At 45.3% G+C, this 26,307-nt stretch overlaps 1 protein-coding gene across 1 annotated transcript in view; it reads right to left on the minus strand.

The window, feature by feature from the left end:
* Positions 1-9,135, minus strand: part of LOC148117707 (aldehyde oxidase 1) — a 51,126-nt gene extending 41,991 nt beyond the window's left edge. The window contains exons 1-5 of the mRNA XM_087902371.1: positions 8,801-9,135; positions 4,728-4,785; positions 3,707-3,803; positions 2,743-2,851; positions 1,191-1,317 (exon numbers count right to left, since the gene is read on the minus strand). Of these exons, the coding sequence (XP_087758497.1) occupies positions 1,191-1,317; positions 2,743-2,851; positions 3,707-3,803; positions 4,728-4,785; positions 8,801-8,842 (433 nt within the window). The 5' untranslated portion in view covers positions 8,843-9,135. The remainder of the gene's footprint in view (positions 1-1,190; positions 1,318-2,742; positions 2,852-3,706; positions 3,804-4,727; positions 4,786-8,800) is intronic.
* Between the last annotated feature and the right edge of the window lie 17,172 nt (positions 9,136-26,307).

Below are 26,307 nucleotides of genomic sequence, written 5' to 3' on the forward strand. Positions count from 1 at the left end.
AGTGACCGAAACTCAGAAGCTCAAGCCAGACACTGACTGAGCCCATTTCCCCAGCTCCTGAGGCCTCATTGTAGAAACAGCACAAGATCGAGTTCTCTGCTGAGAGATTTCCTCAAATCTTTATGATTTATACATCTCCCACCCTTGTCTTAAGCTACTAAAATTTGAAAATCCCTCATCAGTGTTTACAACACAAACAGCTATAAAGCAAAATGTGACCTCCTGGTAATCAGGCAGGATCCAGGTTAGGTGCTGGGTCACTCCTTTCTGCCTGTGTTTTCTCTGAGAGTCCCTGAAACATTTTGTAGCGGAAGGAAATAAGCAAGCTTAGACTCATGTTCCCTGGACACGAAAATAAGAGGTAAGAGACAAAGACAAAGAGAGCCAGGGAGCATTTCACCAGACAGACATAGAATCTGAGAAACTATTAATGCTTAAAATGTGTTCAGAACTTTATCAATGAATGTACACATGTACACATACACACACATGCATGCACATGAGATAGATAATGATGATGAAGATAGATGATAGATAGATAGATAGATAGATAGATAGATAGATAGACAGGCAGACAATGGATGGATGGACGAACAGACAGATGGATAGAGGACGGGGCGGGGGGTCATTAAAATAAGCATCCCTAGCAGATTTCATCCTGACTTCCAGCTGTACTCAAAGACACTCTCTGACCCTTGCTCTGTGGTGGTGAGGGGTCTATCACAGGACTTCGAAGCTACTTTTGCTAAAGAATCTTTTGCTGACTCTTCCCTTGGGCCCACAGGCAGTGATGGTAACCAAACCCAGCATGACACCTGCCACCTCGATCGCCTTTTCCATCTGTCTACTTTGCCTCACACCCCAGTGGGATTCCAGGTGGACTCTGCATGGCAGCCTGAAATTTCTCAGAGTGTGCACCCAAAGCCCCTATTCCTCTCTTCCAAGTCAATGTGTAGATCCGGTTTGCAGGTTGACTTCAAGAAATCAATGCTTCTGCTCACAGGGATCATTTCTAATAAACCACCTTTACTAAATCTCAGCTTCTCCTTCTATGAAATGACGATAATAATGGACCCTATCTTATAAACATATTTAAATGAATTTCCAAATAGCATTTAATTCAGTACTTGACATATGGGAGGTGCCCAATTATTTCTGTCACCATCACGTGAAATTAAAAGCATACTTACCCCCAAGGGCGTCTGTCAGCTGATCTAGAGTGGGCTCTGGATGGTTCCTGAGCAGGGCATACATGGACATCACTATCCCGGGAGTGCAGAATCCACACTGTGTGCCATGACACTTGGCAATCCTCTCCTGGAAGCAAAGGTTAGAAATGCAGACCTTGCGCTCTTCCAGGCCTACAAAGTCAGGGCAGCGTCCCCGGAACATTCTTGAGCTCTCTGCATTTGGAGAGGAGGCCCCCGAAAGCCCACATCTCAGGCGGCTTCCCTTGGGCCAGTCTGACGATTGACCCCCATAAGCTGCTCGGCTTGATTTCAGACAGTGGTTCTGAGGCTTTGCATGGCCAGAGAGTTTGTGATTTCCACCCCAGGAGCACGCCAGATCACCTGACTGTTAGATCAGGTCGAGGGAACATTGCATCTCTGTGAAAGACTCCTCAGTGTGCATGGAGAGTGTGAACTCCTGCAGCAGAGGAAGGCATTGGGAAAAAATGACCAAACTCTGTTCAAGTTGAAAAACATGGAAGAAGCGTGATAGCGCACACACTTGGGAATGAATGTGGGCACAACTCCACACGTCTCTCTCTCTCACTCTCTCTATCCCGAGTGTTTTCATCTTCCCACAGATGTGTCATTGCTCTCACAAACAGGGGTTTACAAAGCATGAGAACCCAGGATCCAACCAAGATAGAGACGCGTCCTGTATTTCTTCTGTACTTTTCCCATCCCTGCTTTCTCTCTGGAGTCTGACGTCTCAGGGACGATGCACTCTGGTGCCCTCTCCCAGCAGCTTTGCACCAATGGGAGCTCAGCATCAGTAGATATCTAAAGGCCCCCTTTGCCTGCGTGAGGTCCGGTCTCACAGGCTGTCCAGGCAGCCGCGCCCTCCTTTAGCCTAATGTGGTTTGAGAACATTAGACCCGAGATTTTCTCAAATCTACAGAAGGTGAAGTGTGGCTATTTTCTGGGTGGCTCCTATCTCGTCCCTCTTCTGTCCACTCCACATACATGGTCCTCAATAACAAGATCAAGACAAGGAGCACTGGCGTGTTGGGGGGCATACACAGTGGAGTAAGGGGTCTAGGTCTGAGCAACAGCCCTCAGCAAGGTGTCAGGCCAAGAAAAGCTGCAGTCTCCACGGACGGACTCTGTCCTCTGACAAGTCCAAGCACATAAAGCTTTTGGGATTGGGGGAGGAGTGGTTGTCTGATGCTTTTAATTCAGCTTTTAAATTAAGTTATTTTTCAATTTCCAACAGCAACATCAAAAATTGTATGTGTCGATGCACGTGGGTGTCAGGAGGTACAAGATAGTTCCCTCTAATTGGAACGCAGAGGAAGCAAAGCTGGTCAGGTCAGCATCTGCCTAGGGAGGGGAATCTTCTAGTCTTCCAAGAACACCTTCCTGAGAAATCAGTTCCTCATCCATCCCCACATCCCAGCATTATCCTCAGCTCCAGAGATTTTTACTGACATCCCTGACCAAGCAGCAGGGCCCAGACGTCCCACTCTCAGGCTCGGGGGCTCAGAGTCCCCTTTGGGGAGCGGCGCAGCCTCACCTGAATAGGATGGAGTCTGGTGGTGGTGCTGCCTATGCCTTCCACTGTGGTGACGGCTGCGCCATGCAGAGAGCAGATGGGGGTCAGGCAGGCATTGACGGGATGGTGCCTTCAGATGCAAAGAGAAGCACACGTGACAAACTACACGACATCCCGTGACAAAGGGACCGAGCACCCCGTGGGCACCTCCCGTGGGCAGGCAGGAGTGGCGTCCCAGGCCCTGAGTCTGCGTTTCAATCTCAGCACATAGTCAGGTTACAGAAAGGGATCTAGAATCAGAGTGATGAATTCAGGGTCACAGCTGGAGAGCCGGTGGCAGAACAGAAATCAGCCCTCACGATTCCAATCCCTGAAGCTCCCACCAACCTAATTATTTCCCCTCAAGTCGGGGCCGACACTCTCTAATTCAAGTGACTGACTGTGAACTAAAGCTGCTTTTGTCCTGCGGGTGGAGCTGGGCGAAGGCTGCGTGGACAATGAAGTGAGTTTGCTATGATGGGAATATCCCAGAAGACGGGAGAGACGGGAACAGATGAAGATGTGGAAAATAATGCACCGGAGATAAAGACAGAGTGGGAACAAAGCGGGGTACAACAGGCGGCTGTGAGCAGGAGAGCGAGGCCGCCTGATCCTTTCCTGAAGGAGAGGTCTCTGGCTTCCACATGGAGAACGCACGTGTGGGACCACGGAGATGTTCGCAGGCTCCCACTACGCATGCATGACCACGGCTGTCTCCTCCATGGTCATCTCACAGCGGCCTTCCTTCCCAGAAGGCAGAGTCAGCAGCCTTTCAGCTCTGCTGAGGTCCTGTTCCCACCCTCCCCGTATTCCTGTTTATCACTGGGTCCCCAGTGCCCGCACAGGTCTTCCCGCATGGTGATGTTCCTTACACCGTCACCGAGAGAGGAGGAAATAAAGCTGAGACCTGCAGAGGTCGCTCAGAGCTGGGCTCTGCTGCAGGTACCTGATCGTCCTGGTGCTGGGGTTGTACCGCGAGATCATCACCGTGCAGGCGCCACAGCCGCCACCTCCGCAGCCGTACTTCGTGCCTGGGAGTCGGACTGGAAGAGGCTGAGTTAAAGATCACAGTGTCTATGGATTTATTTCCAGAATAGCCAGGACTCAGTACAAAACACCATTATAGACATGCATAGGAAAGTTCCATGCTGACTCATCAAAGGCCGCTCCTTAAACCTGATCACTTCCTGTTCCCTTTTGTGTGTTACGGATTGCACCCATCCTTTGTATGGAGCTGGAGCTCAGTCTGCCAAAAACAGGGCCAGACTGGAGAGGAGGCTGTGCAGGGTGGAGTTCTGAGAATGTGCAGGTGGGGCACATTGTATATCTGCCCTTATCATCGTGTGGGTCTCTGATGTTATATGGTGTTAAAATGTTGTATTATAAATACTCTAAGAAATGTCTGTGTCACACTAGAAACACAGCGAGTCACTTGCCTGCATCTTGTCAGCGGAGACTTCTAACTGCTTCTCAAATATCTTCTGTAGGCCGTGAGCATCATTGGTTAATAAAGGAATTGTTTTGGGTCTATAGCAGAGCTATGGGGGAGCAGAGCTCTCTCAAATCGCTTCTGTATGCTGTGAACATCATCGGTTAATAAAGGAACTGCTTTGGGCCTATAGCAGAGCTATAGGGGGACAGAGCTAGGCAGGGAAAACTAAACTGAATGCTGGGAGAAAGGAGGCAGAGTCAGAGAGAGGCCATATAGCCGCCAGAGACAGATACTGGAACTTTACCTGGTAAGCCACAGCTATGTGTATATACACAGATTAAAGGAGATGGGTTAAATTAAAATGTAAGAGTTAGCCAATGGGAGTTAGAGCTAATGGGCCAAGCAGTGTTTTAAATAATAGAGTTTCCGTGTGATTATTTCGGGGTTGAGCAATTGGGAACTCCCACACGCAAACACAGACTCTCAGGCTACAGACTCACAAGCACACACGCCCACTGCACACAGCAAAGGATACGGGTCTTCCTCAGGTACGGTAACAGCATCATCTCGGGGTCGACATGTTTTTCTGTCACCTGTGCGAGAGAAACACAGTGATGCACACCAGAGCCAGAGCTGGTGTGAGTGACATTCACACTGCTTAGGACCCTGCTGACCTGCGGGAAAGGCACCTGGGGTGTGCAAGCATTAGCATCACAGTGAAAGTGCAAGTGTCCCACCCTGCCTGACCCTTGTCCTGAATCATCACTATCCCCTAAGGTGGCAGCTGTTTCCACTCTCAGGAACACTGGCAGCTCTGCCCTGCTTCTCCTAGAAATACCCTAGAGCAGACAGAGCAGTGGGGTAGGGAGGGAGAAAGGCAGGAGAGAGAGGAGATGCTGGCAGAGCAGAGAGTCTGAGAGAGGGATACAGCTAACTTAAAAGAGTTGTCTGCCAAGGTAGTGGAGACCGCGACCAGCCATGTCCCAGATACCCAGCCTAAAGCAGCAAATGCATGTGCAGAGCCATGCAAGGCTGTACAGCTAGGCACACGTAAGCATCTGGGCTGGCAGAGAGCCAGGTGCAGAATCTGATGGGATCCCCCTTTCTCTGTGTTGATTAAATTATTCAAAAACTAATGTTTTGAGCATGCCTGTACTGCACAGACATACATATAAGCAAAACACCCACACACATAAAATAAGATTTGAATTTCTTTTCAAATATTTATTTATTTATTATGTACACAATATTCTGACTGTGTGTATGTCTGCACACCAGAAGAGGAGACCCCATTACAGATGGTTGTGAGCCACCATGTGGTTGCTGGGAATTGAACTCAGGACCTTTGGAAGAGCAGGCAACGCTCTTAACCTCTGAGCCGTCTCTCCAGCCCCCAAGATTTGAATTTCATCTTTTAAGTGAGCACATAAAGTAATGGATTTGCGGCATTTTTTACTTTGTTCTTAAGTCATCCCCTCCCGCTGAGGGCTGGCAGCTCGTGCCCTCTTCTGTTTTTCATGTTTCACGCATCTGAGATTATTTGGTCATCACAGAACAGGCAGGAGAAGCATGGCTGGCTTGAAACACTAATCATCTTTCTCCACGTTGTGCTACTTTGTCCCTCTGGGAAGGAAGGAGGAGAAGGCACAGCACACATCCGGTGCTGACGCCCCACCTCCCCCGTGACTCTACTCGGGTACCAGGAGGACAAAGCAAGCCCTTTTGAGGAAAATGCAATATGGAAGACTGTGCTGTATGCATCGTGCGTGCACGTACAGCTTCCGTAGGATAAGTGTGGCCTCAGACAGTCTTCAGGTCAATTCATTGAGTTTACTCTCGTTCTTCTTTTCCACAACCAGCTCACAGCCTCGCTCCCTGCCAGGACATCTAAGGTTATTTCTAACTTTTCCTTTCTCTCTCTCTCTCTCTCTCTCTCTCTCTCTCTCTCTCTCTCTCTCTCTCTCTTTCTTTCCTTCTTTCTTTCCACCCACTGCAATCAGCGTCACCAGGTTCTGCTCCTTGGATGTCTGAAAACAATTCTCCGCTAATCTGCCACCACCAGCACAGGCCTTTAGCATCCGGAGCCTCCACAGTTACAACAGCTGGCTCACAGGTCTCTCTGCGGCCACTCTGCCGCCTGAGAGCCTTGTCTGCAGGAGCACCAGCTCTAAGACATGATTCTTATCACCTGTGCAGCTGCCATGCCCCCAGGGAACTCCTGAACCTGCCACACACTTGCTATGACCCCCTCTTCTGCTCTGGAACCAGGATTTCCTGGAGGGGAACCAACTTCAGTGAATTAAAGCCAGAGTCCCTGTGTTCGAAGCTTTCAGCTCCTGGCCGTGTGTCTTTTATGCCACTGGAACCCAAACAGTACACGGACTTTCAGCTGTCATTATGTCTGCATTCAGCCTTCCTCTCCTGAAGAACACACAGCAAAAGCCGGAGGGCTGCTGTGCAGGTCACCAGAGCCCCTGAAGGTCTTCCAGGAGGCCTTGCAAAGGCCGACCTGAGTCACAGAAGTCCGGCTTTTCATAGGACCCTTCTCTCCCGCGGCTTTTCGTGCTTCTCTGAATAGCCCCTCACTCTCGACTTGCTGACCAGTGTTGAAACGCACGCTTCACTAAAACTGGGAGGGACAAAAACGGGAGGGGAAAGCTGACATCATGTTTGTTTGTTTTGTGGGATTGGGATTAATTCAAGAACCAAACCAGTATTTCTAGAGTCTGTTTTACAAGGGATCATAGAACATTTGGTCCCAGGACCCGGTCCAAGGCACCCGGAAGACCCCAGCAGTGCCAACGGTGGGATTGAGAGGTTAAAGGAGCCTTCAGATAAGAAAGGGCTCAATTACTCTTCAAAATCAATAGAAGACAAATCTGCACTACTTGTGAAAAGCTCCCATTTGGAAGCAGGGAGGGAGAACATGAGAGACGTCAGACTCAACAGGCTGCTGCCTCCCTGAACTAAACCCCAGCATCACCTGTGCTCTGGCTCCTGGCCACGTCTCCAGCCCCAACAGTTTGTTCGCTGCGCATGGAAACATTCTCCTGCCCCAGGGCCTTTGCCCCTGGATTTCTCTGCCTGAAATGTCCTTTCCCCACATGGATGCTTGGCTACTTCCTCCCACACACTGCCCCGAAAGGCCAAAGCATCCCCTTCACCCACTGCATCAGATCCTGCCCATCTCGGTGTTCTTACGCCAGCGCCTGTCACCGCCTGACACCACACTCTATTTATTTATATGCACGTCAGCTGTTACCCCAGGACGTGTCAACTCCACACCAGCACGGGCCTCACCATTTCTGTGGTTTGCTGCATCCCATAAACCCAAACACAGTTTGGCATGCGTTAGGCTGATAACAAAGCCGCAGATTGAATATTCACAATCACTCCTTCTGCAGTAAGAAGCATGGCCCCCGTTAGTAAAGGAGTGAGCCTCCATGAGGCTACCCCGGTGAGTGGCAGGCGTGTAAGGGAGCCCCTGCCTGTTTAGTGTGGACAGAAGACTCCCGAGCTTATTCTGCCATGCAAAAGAAAGCACGAAGGAGCAAGGCAACCTTTTCACCCCATTAGCCTAGCTCACCCTCACACTGGTCCTGCGGGGTCCTAATGGAGCCCATGAAGGATCCATCTTATCCCATGTGAGGACCATAAAGCAGGGGGATGGGCACAAGCTTTTAATGGGGCTTGTATAATTTGAGAGGTCCTGTGCTGCAAGAAAACTCTTTACAAAAACACAACTGTCTGAATCAACTCAGCCTCAGAACAGACACATGAAAGTCTGGTTCTAAACCAGACTTTGCTACAGGCCAGCCAGTGCCAGCCAGGGCAGGGGTTCCGTTTGTCCATAGCCAGATTCAGGGGCCACAGGTGATCCCAACAGAGGAACACTGGCACTGTGGACAGCAGGGCTCCGCCCACCCCCTCCATGCGCCATCAGTGTCTACTGAGAACACTCCGAGTAAGCCGCTCACTGCCGGACCTCGGCTTTGAACGATGCTCAGGGACTTTGCTGTCCGCAAGCAACTGGTTTTGCTTGGAACAGTCATAAAGGTCCTCGGAGCCAAAGCACACACACAAGTAAAACAAAACGAACTGCCGCAGTCAGCAGGGTCCCTAGAGCCTGGTTCTGGCAAGCTTTGCTGTGCCAGGAACTTGCTTTGACTTTACAATGTCCCAGCTTCGTCTGAGAAATAACAGGGAAGCCTGAATCAGTGCATCTCAGTGGTCCTGTCAAACTGGGTATCGCTCCCCGGGACAAGTTGAGCATTGGGGCTGGAAGATGCTATTAGCCGGGGCTTTGAGGGTAGGAAGGGCTGGATTCACAGTGCTGGATAGATAAGAATGGAGCTTTTTTCCCCTGGTCTTTGAGGAGGGGCTGGGCTAGGGTGTCCTGTTATGGCCATGGAAAGGGGATGTTGGGAAGGAAGAGGCCCTGAGATTCAGGCAATTCTGAAACTTGCCCTTAGACCCTTAGTCTCATGTGTGCAGGTAGTGAGGCAAAGTCATCCGCGCCAAGGTCTCAGGGAAAGCTGGGACAGAATGAGAAAGGACCAGGCACCCGTGCAGGGGCCGCGCCTGCACGGGCAGCCCCGGGACTCTCACCTTCCTGCCATTCACGAAGAAGAGCAGCTGCATGGGCTCCATGGCTCCAGAGGTTCCCAGCAGGTCCTGGGCAGCACCAAACACCAGAGAAAATATGCTGCCTGAGACGAGGGGAGTGGCTTGACCGCCCAGAAAGTTCTGGAAGAGCCAGTGCTGCCCAGTTCCTAACAGGATATCTTTCCTGACACCTATGGAGCGTGCCAAGCAGGTGACACACTGAAATCTTGTGGCATCTTTTCAATTTTGCTTCACAGCAGCGGGGCAGGCAAAGGAGGTCCCGGGAGCTGGTGCCAAGACTTGTTTATTGGAAATGGCTTCCCATTCTTTTGAATCTTCTATGCTTGTTTAGGGGAGGTCAGGCTGTCTGTAGTGCTGAGTCACTTCCAGAGAGAACAGTGCCCTTAAAGGCAAATTACCCCATTTATTTACTTGGAAAAATCTTACCTACATACTTAAAACCTGAGTTCTGAGGGCAACTTTTTTGTCTATCTCTTACCTTATCAAACTTGGGAAATCTCAAATGAGATCAAACTAGTTTTCACACCCGTCTCCCTCAGTGCACCATCCTAGGTGGTATTGTTCCTGCAAACACATCTTCCCCCTCCCTCCCAGATAGGGCTTCCCTGTGTAGCTTTGGCTGTCTAGGAGCTCTCTTTGTAGATCGCCTAGCCTGGAACTCACAGATCTCTGCCTGCCTCTGCCTCCATAGTGCTGGACTACCCCACATTTTTATTGGGAAACTTGCCAAACTTGTACATAGAAGAGAATAAGGCACATCTCCAGAACTCCAGGCGCTTTAGTGGTGAGTGGTTAGCACCTCCTGGCTTCCTGGGTGTCGGCAAGCAAATTTCAGATGCAGGGTTTTGTGCTTAACTGCATCAGTAGACACAAAACACACACACACACACACACAGACACACACACACTTTTTTCCTTCCTTCCTCCTTATGTCCCTTCCCTGTGGCAGAGTCTCACTATATAGGTATGGCTAGTTTGAAATTTACTGGCCTTGTACTGACTGACATCAGCTTATGCCTCCTGAGTGCTGGATTTAAGGTGTGCTCCACCATACCTGGTATGCTTTTCTTTTTTGAAAACTGCTTTGTTTGATAGAGGCTGGAGAGAGGCTGGAGAGATGCCTCGGTGGTTAAGAGCACTTGTTACCCCAATAGAGGACTGGGGTTCAATTCCCAACTCCCATGGTCATCCATAACTCCAGTTTTAGGAAATCCGATTTCCTTCTTCTGACGTCCCAGGACCCCAGGCATGCACGTAACACATAACACACACAGGCATGCACACACACACACACACACACACACATAACACACACATGCACACACACACTTACACAAATACAAAACACAAACACACACAATCTAAAAACAAGCCAAGCTATTTGCTTTATTTTGCCCATAGATCTATTTAAAAACAAGAACATTCTTGTTGATGCACCAATAAAACTGGTGGGCGTTTAAGTCTTTTTATCCGTGGAGCACATTCCGCTGAAGACGCAAACTGACAATCTGTTCCCATGTCAGATACCCCCTCTGCAGTCACCGACTTAGGAAAAGATGTTCTCATCTCAGGGTTTTCCAATGGCTGCCACCCACTGGCAGTTGCTCAGATGTTGTTCTGGGAGGATGCGATGCATGCGGTGCTTTTGCTGCTCTTCTTTGCTATGACAAACTGTGGCGCCCTGACATTCTGAGAAAATTTCTGATGGTTCCCCAAAGGTGGGGCTGCAGAAGCAAACAGTAGCTGCGTATGTACATTTTCTGGTATTGTCAAAATCTTTTCTATGAGTTTCTAAGTCGTGTTGCATGCTTCCAGCAACCGTGGTATCCGAGGGAAGGGGTTGGATTAGTAAAACCGAGATATCTGGGAACCTCTGCCCAGTCTTTGCCAACCCCTCAAGAGGGGGTATTTCAAGGGCAGGGCCCGAGATTTGTGGAGCGGGCTGAGAGGGAGGAGGGGACTTGTGAGAAGGCAGACTGGAGCCTCTGAGGGAGGTGCCTAGCTCCAGACTGAGCATCAGGCTGCATCTGGGATTGCTGGAGCAGGCTGAGAACCGACTGGTGCTGTTGGGCATTACTAGGGTGGGGATGAGAAATACTGGCTTAGCTGCAGACGAAGCTGCCTCGGGTTTAAAATGATGTCTGCGAGTTCTCCCTGCTCTCCAGCAAAAGATGCCATTGATAGTGGCTCGCTATCTGGACGAAAAGGTCTCCAGTTCACTAATCAGTGACTTTTCTCTAGATTACACAATCCATGCGATGAGATCTTCAGATAAGTCAAAGTGAGGGCCAAGCACTTGCGAGACTTGCTAATACAAGTGAAATCATGGTTTATTGGGGGCTTCTGAGTTCCAGGCTCAGTACCCCATCAGGGTTCAGAAGAGGACTTACACACACACATAACACACTTACAATAAGTGAAAAGGGGCTAAAAAAAAAAGATCTGAGGATGGACCAATCTACTTTAACATGCTTCCTTTAAATGTCTCTCTATTCTTCATAAAAAAGCTCCCATTTCCCACAAAGCATTCAGTTTATATACACACACAGGCACACTTAGCAATTCCATAGGCCATACCAAGCACACATTTCAAAGATCCGTGGAATCCAGGCACCTGTTAGCTCATGACTATCTCAGAAGGGGTGAGACTGTGAAGCCCCTCAGCAGATACCAGAAAGGCCGGTTAAGGATGGGGCTTTCAATCAATACGGAATTCTTAGAAGAGGAAAGAAGTGGGGGTTTGTGCACTAACTACGTTTCTTAAGTGTGACTAGTTAAGCTAGAAGCCTGTGGTTCATAACCGTAGAGGATATCACAGCAGTACTGTTGCAAGCTGAGCACTTCCAGTTCCTTCCATGGAGGCTGGGAGTGTTGTGGTAACCATGGCAACCAGTGCAGGCCTCCAGAGGAAGGCCATGGCACTTGATTTGCATAGGGATTTCTTAGGAGATGGCCACTTCCAGCCCCTAGTGGGGTGTCTGTTAGCACCCCGGTGAGAAGGAACTCCTTTCTCAGGGTCTGGTTTAGTGATCCAAGCTTTTTTTCCCTATATCTCTAGGAGTAAAGGCATACATAGTTAATTTCTTAGGCTAAGGTCTTGTGTCAATTAAAACCAAGGTGAAAGTAAATACACACTATGAATAGCTTGCTAGGGCAGAGCAAAGGCCAGTGGACTACACCTTCCTGAGTCTGCTGGTAGAGAATTCAGGGCTTCCCTGACCAGTTTAATCAGTAAAGGCAGACAAGCTGTCTCTCCTGCTCAATGCTTGTCATTTGAGGTTCTTATGTGATCTGTTGGCAGGGCTCCTTTCCTTGTCTGGTGTTCTGCCTGCCATTAAAGATATTTGTAGGGGACATCTGTAGGGGACACGTAGGGGACTAGCTGTACATGGATTTGACTGTAAGAACAAAGGTTTCTTTGAGTGAATACTTTCACACCAGGGCACCACAGCACACTAACTTTGCCAGTATAGAAAGTTTTGTTGATTTTTATTGAGCTACACATTTTTCTCTGCTCCTCTCCCTTCCTCTCCCCTCCCCTTCAACCCTCTCCCATGGTCTCCACACTCCCAATTTACTCAGAAGATCTTGTCTTTTTCTTCTTCCCATGTAGATTAGATCCATGTGTGTCTCTCTTAGGGTCCTCACTGCTGTCTAGGTTCTCTGGGATTGTACATTATAGGCTGGTTTTCTTTGCTTTATGTCTAAAAGTCACTTATGAGTGAGTACAAATGATATTTGTGGTTTTTATTTTTCAGTTTGTCTATATGGTGGATTACACTGACAGATTTTCATACACTGAACCACCCCTGCGTCTCTGGGATGAAGCCTACTTAGTCATGGTGGACGATTTTTCTCATGTGTTCTTGGATTCGATTTGCCAGTATTTTATTGAGTATTTTTGCATCAATGTTCATGAGTGAGACTGGTCTCTAATTTTCTTTCTTTGTAATGTCTTCCTGTGGTTTGGGAATCAGGGTAATTACAGCCTCATAAAAAGAGTTTGACAATGTTTCTTCTATTTCTATTGTGGAACAATTTGAGGAGTATTGGTATTGGTTTGTCTTTGAAAATCTTGTAGAATTCTGAGCTGAAACCATCTGGTCCTGGGCTTTTTTGGTTGGGAGACTTTTGATGACTGATTCTATTTCTTCAACAGTTATAGGTCTGTTTAATTTGCTTATTTGGTCTTTATTTAATTTTGGTAAATAATGTTTATGCAGAAAGTTGCCCATCTCCTATAAGCTTTCCAATTCATGGAGCACAGGTTTTTGAAATATGGCCTAATAATTCTCTGGATTTCCTCCATGTCTGTTATTATGCCCCCCTTTCATTTCTGATTTTGCTAATTTGGATATTCTCTCTCTCTGCCTTTTGGTTAGTTTGGATACAGGTTTGTCTATTTTGCTGCTTTTCTCAAAGAACCAAATCTTTGTCTCATTGACTCTTTGAATTGTTTTCTTTGTTTCTAATTTGTTGATTTCAGCTGTCAATTTGACTATTTCCTGCCATCTAGTTTTTCTAGGTGTGTTTGATTTTTTTTTGTTCTAAAGTTTCCAAATGTTCTGTTAATTCAACTTGTGACATTCTTGTACCTTCTTTATACAGGCACTTAGTGCTATGAACTTTCCTCTTAACACTGCTTTCCTTGTGTCCCATAAATTTGGGTATGTTGTGTGGTCATTTTCATTGAATTTTAGGAAGTCTTTATTTCTTCCTTGACCCATTGATGATTCAGGTGAGCATTGTTTAATTTATATGTGTTTGTGGGCTTTCTGGAATTAGTGTTGCTGTTAAATTCTAATTTTAAGCCATGGTGATCAGATAAGATACATGGGGTTATTCCATTTTTTTGTATATGTTGAGGTTTGTGTTATTACCAAGTATGTGGTCAGTTTATGAGAAGGTTTCATGAGGTGCTGAGAAGAAGGTATATTCTTCCGTGTTTGGATGGAAAGTTCTATAGATGTCTGTTAAGAACATTTGAGTCATAACATCTGTTAGTTTCCTTATTTCTGTTAAGTTTTTATCTGATCGACCTGTCTAGGTGTGAGAGGAGAGTGTTGAAGTCTCCCCCTATTAATGTGTGAGGTTTAATGTGTTATTTAAGCTTTAGAAGTGTTTCTTTGACATATGAGGGTGCCCCTGTATTTGGGGCAAAGATGTTCAATATTGAGATTTCTCTTGATGAATTTTTCCTGTGACTAATATGAAATGTCTTTCTTTGTCTCTTTGGATTGATTTTAGTTTGAAGTGTATTTTGTTAGATATTAAGATAGTTACACCTGCTTGTTTCTTAGGCCCATGTGATTGGAAAAAAATTTTCCCAACTCTTTACTCTTAGGTGATGTCTGTCTATGAGGTTGCGGTGTGTCTCTTGTATGCAGCAGAAGGATGGATTCTGCTTTTGTATCCAATGTGTTAGCCTGTGTCTCTTTACAGGTGAGTTGAGTCCATCTACATTAAGGGACATTAATGACCAGTGACTGCTCTCTCCTGCTATCTTAGTTTTATTGTTGGTGTTGTTAATTTGTGTTTCCCCTTCTTTGGGATTTGCTGCCATGAGATCATCAATTGTCTGTGCTTTTGTGGATGTAGCAACTTCCTTGGGTTGGAGTTTTCCTTCTAGTACTTTGTGTAGGGCTGGGTTAGTGGCTAGGTATCGGTTAAATCTGGTTCTGTCATGGACTATCTTGTTTTGTCCTTCTGTGGTGATTGAAAGCTTTGCTGGGTATGATACCTAAAAGCAGCATGGCGGAGGAAATGGTAACAGGCTAGGACAGGAGATAATTTTCAAACCCTCTTTGATCTTCATGTCTACTCAGTGGCTAAAAGCAAAAAGCAAGGTATCTGGCTGTACAAGATAACCAATGCAAATGTGTTTATTTGGTTAAAAAGAAATAAGTTGAATTACTAAATGACATTCGGTAGAAATTTAAATTAACAAGTTATGTGATGACCAATGTTTTTTTAAAAATGTTTCCTATTTGAAATACAGCTATTTGATGCACACATACCTCAATGTAAGTATAGACAAACAATAATCCAGGAAATCCCCCAAAATAAAAATGAAAACAGACATTCCTTCATTTAAAAACCAAACCGAATACTCCTTCATGTTTCATGTCTTGATCTTTGTTGTGCTTCTGTTCTGACTTGTGCTTTGAGAATTCAGAAAAGCTAGGATTCATATCTCCTTCATCTTCTCATCTTGCTGCAAAAGAAAAGAAAAGGCAAGATTAGGAATAATAATTCCAAGCTAATTATTTTTTTCTGGAAGAACTGAGAAGGAAACCATTTCCAGTAAATGGTTTCCTTAAACCATAGCTTACTTTCGTGGATGAGGGGGTCACCGAGACACCGAGCTTTTCTCTGTAGTCTTTGGCACCTACGATTGTCCTCCTACAAAGAGCACTAGGGGTATCTACATCAGGTCTCTTTAGCTCAGTGAACCACACTGCGGATTTTTCTGCAACTTGCTGTTCTCATTCAACATCCTGGTCACCTTCAAGTGTCCCCTGGCTGGAGTCACAGGCCCTCAGCTCCTACTCTGAACAGCTGAGCCATTGCTTCTGCAGAACCGCGAGCTCTCCTGTGTGGGCTGAGGTTTGTGGTTGCTTCTCCTGTTTGTCCTCTGTGAGCTGGCTGTGCGCTTCCCTCAGAACAGCAGCTGTGGAAAATGCATGGGGCCTGAGATGCGGGCGTCCTCCTCCAGAAAAGATTTGCTTTCTTCTTACGACAAAAGGGAAAGTCCAGTTCATGGGTCCCTCGTCCTCCATCCTAAAGTCCACGTCTGCACTTACCAGATAGCAGATTCCAGAAGAAACCGGAATAAGGACTTGGTATTCATTATAAATTCTCAGAATGTTTGTTCTATGTTCAGGACCCGCATTATTCCCGGGGCTGACAAAGGCCACTGGGAACTTACTTTTACTTTGCTGCTCTACTGAGATAGTCCAACTTTACCCAAACAATCTGCATTTGACTTCATTTCAGTCCAGCCCTAGGCCGTCCATTCTGCCCTAGGGTCGTAAGGCTGGGAATCTAGGTCAGGCTCCCCTAGACAGACAGGCAGCTTCAGGTAAAAACCAGCTCCTGGTCCATCTACCTCTCTGGGTTCCTTCTCACCTCGCTCTGACCTGAGTCTTTTTCTACATTAGTGTTCCCTAAAACGCCCAGCTTAATTTTCCATTTCAGTATTTCACCCGACATTCCTGTGTTCTCAGAGGGCTGACCCATGCTCCACAGTGCAGTGGGTGGGGCTGTATTTCCTCTCCGCATTGTGTGTGCATGGGTGGGGTTGCTTCTCCTCTCTACATTGCGTGTGCACGCACATGTGTATGGTATGTGTGCTTTTGATGAAATGTATGTGTATATTATCAACATGAAAAGAGAGAAAAGGAAAGCAGGTCCCGTCTCTTCTGTAACTCATCTCCAGAGACAATGATGCTACCACTTTGAGTAATTGGACTTGATAAAAAATTTTAAACACAAACCACAATATACTTTCAGGGAAAATACTGAATGATAACAACCCAGCTGTCACTTTTTAGAAACAGAACACTGCAGATGTGTCCGTCTCCCGCAGATACCTCTGCACTCGAGGGCTGGAATGCAGGAACAGATGGAACAAACGTATTTTAAAAGTCTTTTAAGGTGCAAAGCATTGAAGCTGAAAAGAAGACATGTTAACAGTAAAATCCACAAACCGTAGCGAACACATAACCATGATTTCATATTAAATCAGAACACTTGTCTTTCTGGAACAAAGACCAGACAGAGGAGACAGATGGAGACACAGCACCGCATAGATTTTACAGCAGCACTGTTAGTATAAGGAAGATGGGTCAGAGAAGAAGAGCTGGGGACAGAGCACACCTGGGCCAGGACCCCAGAAAGTAAGGGGCAGGGCCAGGGTGACACTGCTCACCTACCGTCGGCATGGACTGTAAATATGACAGGACGTTCTGTTACGGCTGTGGGTCTCTCCCGTGGGACTGGTGGGAATGCACATTGGAACGACAAAGAGAAGCAGTGTGGCTGAACCTCACGGTTTATGAAATCTAAGGCCAAGAATTATACATCACCCCAGGTGGCGAAATGCTTCTAATGGGGATATGGGATAACAATTAGGAAATTATGTACTAGAATTGAACAAACATTGGCCAAACGCTGCTGTGATTATTATATTTCTGTGTGGTTATCTGGGTCTGGGCAGCCGGGAAATGTATGAGCAGTCTCCTGCTACAGTCCCCTGTTCGAAATGCCTGACAGAATCATCAAGGTTTGAAAGGAGGAGCAAGTGCCACAATGACACAAAGGATATCTTGTTATCATTTTCTCCAGTTTACAGAAAAATTTTGTATACAATAGGACTTTTTTCTGAGAGTTTTGAGAAAACAAATTATTTTTATGAGATAGGCTACATGACTTAACCTTAAAAATATGATATTTTGGCCAGGTGTTGGTGGCGCACGCCTTTAATCCCAGCACTCGGGAGGCAGAAGCAGCTGGATCTCTGTGAGTTCAAGGCCAGCCTGGTCTACAAGAGCTAGTTCCGGGACAAGTTCCAAAGCTACAGAGATACCCTGTCTCGAAAAACAAAAACATGGTAATTTTGAACAAAACAATGTTTTATGTTTTGTTTTATGGAAACAAAGAAAATTTTAATAGATTACTTATTAGACTTATTAGAAGATGGCAAGAATTTATTGATAGTTTTGTGAAGCAAAGCCTCTTGCATGCAAGACAAGCTATACCGTGAGCTATAACGCCAGTTCTATTGCATCCTAGTGTGGTAACTTAATTAAGAAATTCGTGTGGGTGTATGTGCATACGTATGTGTGTGTGTGTGTGTGTGTGTGTGTGTGTGTGTGCGAGAGAAAGAGTACATACATATGTGTGTGCATGTGGGCACGTGTGCGTGTGCCTGTGTGTGTGTATAGCCCAGATGGACGTCAATGTCAAAATGTCTTCCTCAGTTGACACTCTTTGAGCTAGGGTCTCCCACTGAACTTAGATTTGCTAGACTGGCTGGCCAGCAAGCACGGGGACCCTGCTGTCTGCCCCTCCCTCTCCAGGGCTGGGAGGACAGGCGCACGCTGCCCCACCTGACTTGTACGCAATTTCTGGGGCTCTGAGCTCAGGTCCTCGAGTGTCTTCCGGCTCTTTACTGATGAAGTCATCTCTCCGGCCCAGAAAAATCTTATTCTTTAAGGACAAATACAGAAGTGTTTTATGAACAGAATCACTCAGTGTCAGAGACCTGCTTTAGAAGCACACCTGAACGAAACCCAGCACATTGTCGCTAACTACTAAAGCTGAGGAGGGGTAGATGGGTAAAGTGGCTACAAGTCTTTCTTTGTGAGAGTACATTTGCAGTTAAAAAAATTAAGAAAAAAAATTGTTTCTCTTCGGGACCAAAGGAAATATAAACCACACTGACTTCTAGGGAGCAGCGCAGGAAATAAATGTGGGTAATAGCTATGAAAACAGTGGTTGGTAAATTGTATTCAACAAATATAAAAAATTATAGCTACCAATTAAAGTTTCTAAAATGACAGTAGTAAGATGGAAATTAACTGAAACTAATTTAATTTAAAACCAGAGCTGAAAGAAAAAGAAGTTTCATTTTGATGGCATCTCTCCCAAGTTCATCCTGTGTACACACGAACATGATTAGTGACTGACATTCAGGAGTGTTCAACACTAATCCAGGCTAAGCGTTTCTCTAATTTCTCCCTTTATTTCTTCCTTGACTTGCTCTTTACTCGCTTGGGTTTGGAGGGGGATGTCGTTGTCAGTATACTCATAGATTTGGTTCATACTAGAAATTATTTTTGTCCTCTGATTTATTTTCAGCTTAGGTTTATTTAGTTTTGACTGAATTTGCTGAGCATTGACAAAGTCCAACATAGCTCAAAGTCACATACAGTTTTGTTATCTTTGGTGGAAATATTAGCTATAGGAAATGCATTTGCAACGTCTAGGTTTTCAGAACTGGTCTCTTCATCCTTCTGGTTTGAAAATAAATGATCCTTTTCTGAGTTATGAATCACAAATGTCTATCAAGAAGGCATAGGACCCAGCCATGACAAGCTCAATAAAGGCCTGAGTCTCAGTAGTTTACCCTAAGGACGTACCTGGTTCTAAGAAGGACCACAAACTGAAACCACCCAGGAACAGACCATCCAAAGGAAATTCCAACCCTTGTAGATAGGACCCCTGCCAGCACACACCCATTGCTTTCCACCAGGACACCCCTAGACAGATGTCAGTCAGGGGTCCTGAACCTCAGAGACCCTTCACCCCCACCTTTACTACTATAAAAACCCAATTCTAATTGAGCTCAGGGCTCTCTGGTTATTCCAATACGTTGGACATGCTGGGAGACTGAATTTGCAAACTTGATTAAAATAAAAGCTCTTTGCTTTTACATATGGGACTCGGTCTTCTTGGTTGGCTTTTGTGGGGACCCACGGATTTGGGCATAGTACTGCCTAAGACAACAGAGCCTCCTTCTGGTCCGTTTTCCACCTTTCCCTCAGTACCCATTTCTGAACTACCTTTACATTTTCTCTCGGATCTTTCTCTCCTTTTGTCAGACCTTGTATCACTTTTCTGAACACTTCCTTTCCACAGTCTGTCTTTTTCTTCCTTTGATTTTTATTGCTTTTTGAGATTACAATGATTTTGTTCACTTCGCTGGCAGTTAAATCCATGTTGGCGTTTTCGTACACGGATTCTTGCAACTGAAATCCATGGGTGTTCCGCACTGTGGCCGTGGACTGAGTCTGAGGGTCGCCGGCAGACTCAGAAGGGATGCGGGGAGAACACTGTGTATCTCCTTGCATTTTACTACTGGTTTCCCCAGCACAACCATTTATCTCAATGTCCCAGGTGAACGCTGGACTTGACATCTGTGGGTAACCTGAGTCTGTGCCGTGCGGGTTCTCTGCAGAAGACCCCCGCTTTCTCCTCTCAGTCACATTGCTAAGTGACAGTTTTTCCCTGCTGAGATGGGAAGATGGCGCAGTTTTCACCTCACTCAGAGAACTCTTAGGGCTTCGGCCTGAGTCATCTTTCTGCAAAATAAAGAAATATAAAAGGATTATGCTACAGTACACAAAGCACACATTCAAACACCTTTAAACAACAACTATGTGTCTGTGATTCAGAAAAGCAACGAAATGGGTGTTAATATTTAAAAATCGACCACTGAGAGACACGGCCCAGTACATCAACGTATTTGCCGTGCAAAGCCTGAGGACCTGAGTTCAGGTCTTAGAAGCCATGCGCAGAGACTCCACAGAGTAGTCCTGACATGCGCAGAGACTCTACAGAGTAGTCCTGACATGCGCAGAGACTCTACAGAGTAGTCCTGACATGTGCAGACACGCCATGTGTTTGCACACCCAGACACACATCATGTGCACAAACACACACACTAATAATAATATCAACCAATCATTGTATTGTGTTACACGAGTAGGAAACATTAAAAACTCATTACACTAACAGAAAAGTCTTCTTTTCAACAGTGACAGGAAAAGACCTCATTTAACTTCACAGTTCGTGGAGAAATTCTCACTAACTAGCAACAAAGGAATTTTTATCCGTGTTTTGTTTTTTCTGAGACAGGCTGATTGTGCAGTCTGACTGCACTTTGTTAATTATAATTTGACTCTATAGATGATAGAGAAGTAAGAAATGGAAGAATCCTTTAACGAGAAGTTAACAACCTAACAAAGAAATAGAAAATCTGAATGTCCTTGTTAGTAAGAGAAATGGGATATTATCCAAAACTTTTTGACAAAACAAAACAAAAACCTGTAGGCATAGGGCCAGTGGGGGACACACTGGGTAAAAGTGGTTGCTATGTAAGTCTGAGGACCTGAGTTCAATCCCTAAAACCCACAGTGGAAGGAAAGAAATGACCATTTAATATTGTCCTATGACGTCTGTACAAACTCTGTATACACACCAGCCACACACACACACACACACACACACACACATGCACACAGACACATACATACACATGCACACAGACATACATGCACATACACACAGAGAGACACACAGACATACACACATACACACGCAGACACACATGCACACACACCCGACAAACTGCAGTAATAAATGACTGGAAACAGCAACTGTGGGCTTAGATACCTCTGTCCAGATTTCAGCACACCTTGAACCTGTGATACTTTGCCTCGGTCTGGAACTTTATTAATCTGACAAAATCTAGAAAACCTAAGTGCTCACATCATACCAGATAATAGGAGGATGGTAAGAATGAGTGGTATTATTATGTTATCCCTGTGAACAAGTAGCTACTGCAATAAAATGAGAAAAAGGAAAGATTTAAAAAGCTTACAAATTGAGAGTTAGGGAAAAGCCATTCTTATTCACAAATAACAGAAGTATATTCAAAGAAAACTCAAAGAGGCAACCCTAACAAACTTAGAATCAACAGAAAGTTCACTGGGAGCAAAGCCAGTATCTGGAAATAAATTGTAATTTTGCAAAATCATATCAAGAAGAAAACATAACTAGGAAACAATGGCACCAAGTGTCCTGGGACATGCCTGTAATCCATGCACTCTAGCAGTGGAGGCAGGAGGAATAGGAATTCAAGGCTAGCCTCAGCGAAATGAGACACTCGCCCAAATAATCAAAACAAATTCATTCAGGACAGTACTAAAATATCAAGTAAGTTGGGAAAAAACCTAGGATACAAAATAACTCAGAGAAATCCACCTGCCACTGCTCTGGAGTGCTGGGATTAAAGGCATGCGTCAACACCGCCCAATTGTGTATTTTCTTTGCCCCTTAAAAATCAACGAAGTGTGTTAGCATGGTGGAAACCATCATTCACACCAAGAATCGACAGACTTGTTGAGGGACAGAGCTGTTGCCAGCACACAGGCAGGGCCTGCTCTTTTCTGCACTTTTAGGTGAGCAGAATGCAAGTCCTGAGGGCAGATTTGCTCTTTTCCCCTTCCATTCCTCAGAATGGAAGCTCTACATCAATGGAAAGCAGTTTGAACATTTTTCTGCTGACCCATCCTGATCCATGGTTCGGTGATATCACCGATCTGGAAAGACTCCATGGATTAGCTTGGATAGAAGCCATGGGCTTTGCAACGAGGCCTTTGAAGGACAAAGATATTAGTGTTTGATGTTTCACTGTTTGTTGTGATAGATTAAATTTAGTCTCTTGCATAAGCCATCTTGAAGCTAATCCAAAGCAAATGAACTTTTTATTCCTTTGGAAAACAAATCGTACTTAATTTGGGGCTAAGAGTATTGTGTGGGGCTGGAGAGATGGTCCTGTGGCTAAGAGCACTTTCTGCTCTTACAAAGGGTAGAAGCAGAGAAATCCAGGCCCATTTCTCACCATTGTCTGGCGATCAGAGAATTTGGAGACTAACAGGCACAATTTCACCTTACAACACAGGAGATGGTCGCCTGGCCTTTTTGATGTTACGCCATCCTGACAGGTGGTCAGGATGCGCTAACATGGTTCTGTAACTAGGAGGTCACCTGGGGAAGAGGTGTCTTCTGCCTACGTGACCAAGTGTTGACCAAGTGAGGGTGACCTCAGTCATCCAGCGACCTAGGGACCTGAGTCATCCAGCGACCTAGGCACCAGAGTGTTGATAATGGGAAGTCTCGGGTTGTCATGGTAATGAAAGCCTTTGTTATCTGTTGCCTCAGTTTACCTTCATAGAAAACCTGTGGGAAAATAAACGCGGGAGACTTCTGGGATCTGAATAATCCAGGAAACTCCCTCCCGATACTGTGTTTTCAATCTTATTATTTTTCTGCGTCTTCGTTTCTTTCACTTATATTTCTTCAATTCCCATGCCTCCACTCTGGCAAGAAGTGTTTTTTGTTGCAGTGATCCTCAACAGCAGAGGATCCAAATTCGGTCCCTCGTCCCCACATGCTGGCCTACAACCATCTGGAACTCCAGTTTCCGGTGAGATGACCGCTTCTGGCCTCCGTGTGTAGCATGATTGATTAAAAAAAAAACCCAGAGAAAGAAATTGGGGTTCAACCTGAAGGTCAGAAAAACAAAGCATACAGCCATATGGCTGTTATCCCCACCATAGTCTGAAATGATGATCCTGCCTCTAGGAATCTCAGAATGAGACTGTGTAAGAACTGTCTTCTGTTTTATATTCTTCTCTAGGGCTGGGATTAAAGGCATGCACCACTCCAGCCCAGTTTCTATGGCAACTAGTGTGGCTACTGGGATTAAAGGTGTGTGCCACCACTGCCTGGTCTGTAAGGCTGATCTGTGGGGCTGTTTTACTCTCTGATATTCAGGCAAGCTTTATTTATTAAAATACAAACGAAATATCACTACAATCGTGCCCACCAAACATGCACAGATTGGCCATTCATACTGTAATATGAGAGGAAAAGTATCCGCTCAGGACCCCCAAGGTCAAGTTCTCAGCACAGTGGAGATCTATCTGCCCCAGAGGGACAGAGGTCAGGGAATGAGAGACAAAGACAGGAGACAGAGGACAGGGGAGACTGGGCAGGGTTGTTTGTCCCAGAGGACAAAGTTCTGCCTCTGGATAGAGGGACACAGACATGACACAGAGGAAAATGGTGGTTTATAAAGGTAGAAGGAGAAACCCCATGTTAGGATGAGGTGTTAATTAGACAACCAAAGTGGAATTTTGATTGCTGGACTTCAATAGCTCATTAGCCAAACCTTGATAGTCAGCCTCATGGGAAGGATGAGGAACAATAAGGAAACTGACCTTGGTGGCTAGCATTAGGAATGTAATCTGATGGGTTTTAGCAAGGCAGAGGGGATGAGAGAGAAAGGCAAGGCCTGCCATGCTCAAGCTGGCTAAAGTCCCTTCACATACACACAGTGACACGCCACTCCATACACTGTGACAGCTGTAGTTGAAATGGTGGACAGTGGCCAGCATTAGACGGACATGGAGAAATTGAGGCCCTCTCCATTGCTGGAGGGTTGTACATGGAGCAACCGCTGGAGAACAGGCAGGCAGGTAAAACATTAAACAGAATTTCCTTGCGATTGTTATGGAGCTTAGAACATGTGCACAGAAAAATCTACACACAGAATGTTTTTCATAAAACCCCAAGGTAGGAAAATGTTCCACCAACTGATAACGTTTAATAAATAAAATGCAGCACATTCACCAAGGTGGATCCCCGCAGTCCTTCAAAGGAATAAATACTGACACACACTACAGCCCATGTGGATGCTGAGAGCATTGTATACATGAAAGAGAATACACAAGAGACATATATTCCATCAATACAAAAGGTCTCAAATTGGCAAGTTCTCAAAGATGAAGCAGATGAGTGGTTGCCAGGGCCTGAGGCGAGAGAGGAACTGGAAGTGAATGCTCATAAACATGGGGCTTCCATTGGTGGAGATTTATGTATGAAAATCAACTGAATCACATATTTATTTCTAGTTTGTTGTCTGTTACTATAGTAAACACCATGACCAGAAGCAATGTGTGAGGAAAGGGTTTCTTTGACTTGCACATCCCAATCACAGCTGATCGTTAAGGGCAGAAAGGGGCAAGAACTCACGCTGGAGCAGAGGCAGAAACCACGGAGGAATGCTGCTGTCTGGCTTGCTCTCCACGGCTTGCTCAGCCTGCTGTCTTAATCACCCCAGGGACACCAGCAGAGGGTGGTACTGCCACGGTGGACTACGTCAGTCATCAACTGAGAGTGCGTCCCACAGCCTTGCCTGCAGTCCTATTTGATGGAGGCATTTTCTCAGTTGTGGTTTCCCTCTTCCCAGACAATGCCAATGTCTGTCAAATTGACAAAACTAACCAGCACAGCTGTCAGGGACCAACCTCAACAAAATTACCACTCACCAGGATAGGGGCATGGGGATTAGGAATATAAGAGTACAGAGACACAAAAATAATAAAACAGAAAACATAGAAGAGTACCAGGAGGGAGTTCCAGTGAATACTGAAACCTCCCACGTTTTTTTTCTAATTGCTTCAAATACCCTAACCCCAAGAGGTAGGAATAAGATTTTTAAAAACTACATTAACTAGATACAAAGAAATGAACAGACCAGTTGAAGGTCGTGGGCTTCATCCATAGTTAAACATTCTATTGCTAGAACAAAACAAGTCACACTCATACCCTAGACCAAAACATTCTGTAGGCAAACCAGCAGAAGGTTCCACAGCATACAGCATGATGATATGAGGTAGTCAGGATTATAGGTGCTCACACCAACTCTTCTGTTGGGGTGTTAGCAGCTACAACGCCATTGGGGCTGGCACCCTTCTGCTGGATGCATCAAACCAAATGCTGTGGAAGCCATGTTGTTTGATCCTCAGCCTATGAAAAAAGTACAAACATGTTCTTAACCCCATTTTAATACAAGATATGGTCCTTTCCATCAATCTAGTGCAAGGGTCTCTCCACCTTGCTTTAGCAAAGGTCACCTTGGTGCCATGATGCCAAATTCTGTCTGCAGCAGATGACTCATGGGAATCCATATTCAAGAAATTTAGTGTAAAAAGTGTACAGCTCAAGGCATTATATGGCGTTTGAGGGCATAGTTCTCCTCTTTTTGTCTTTTGAAGTTGTGTTTTCAAGGAGCAGTGGGTACACTCCACAATTCCTTGTCTTGAGGATTATAAGGAATACCTGTCTTATGTTCAATATGCCATCAGGAACAAAATGGCTGAAATGTTTTACTAACATATCCGGACCCATTATCCATCTTTATGATTTTTGGGTTCCCTATATATGAGAAGTAGTTTAAGCAACGAGCAATTTCATGCTTAGAGGCTTCCCCAGTTTGTGCAATGGTCATCAAGAATCCTGAATATGTATCAATTTTCACATGCACACATCTTAATTTGCCAAACAGTGCAATATGAAAGTAACATTCATTTGCCAAGAGTGATTATGAAGTAGTCCTTAGAGATTTACTCCCAGGTAAGATACAGATAAATACTGTGGACATATATCACATTGACTAACAATTTGACGAGCAACTTCTCTTATTAATCTAAATTGTTTTTTTAAAGTTATATTATTTTAATGATGCAAAGCATGTAATCACTGAGCAAACTCAACCTGAGATAAAGCAATCATTTTTGTAAGCTTATCAGTTAAGCATTAACTTCAGCTAAAGGACTGGGAAGATTTGGATGCGCTCTGATATGCCCTACAAATCTTGGCAACCTTCTTTGTTGTACGGCATTTGAATTTGCTGGAACAACTTCTTAACTTGTTTACTGCTAGCCCCAATACATGGGACAGTTTCTAGGACTTGAAGAGCATTAAATATATATATTGACTGTCAGTATATATTAAATACAGTTTAAATGCTGTATTTGATTAGCAAAAAGCTGGAACTCTATAGCAGCAGCTTACAGCTCAACTATTTGAGCTGAGGGCGGTTCTGTTTGCACTACACATCCTTCACCATTAACCAC

The sequence above is a fragment of the Myodes glareolus genome, chromosome 27 (genome assembly GCF_982192425.1).
Source record: "Myodes glareolus chromosome 27, mMyoGla1.1, whole genome shotgun sequence".
Classification (NCBI taxonomy): Eukaryota; Metazoa; Chordata; class Mammalia; order Rodentia; family Cricetidae; genus Myodes; species Myodes glareolus.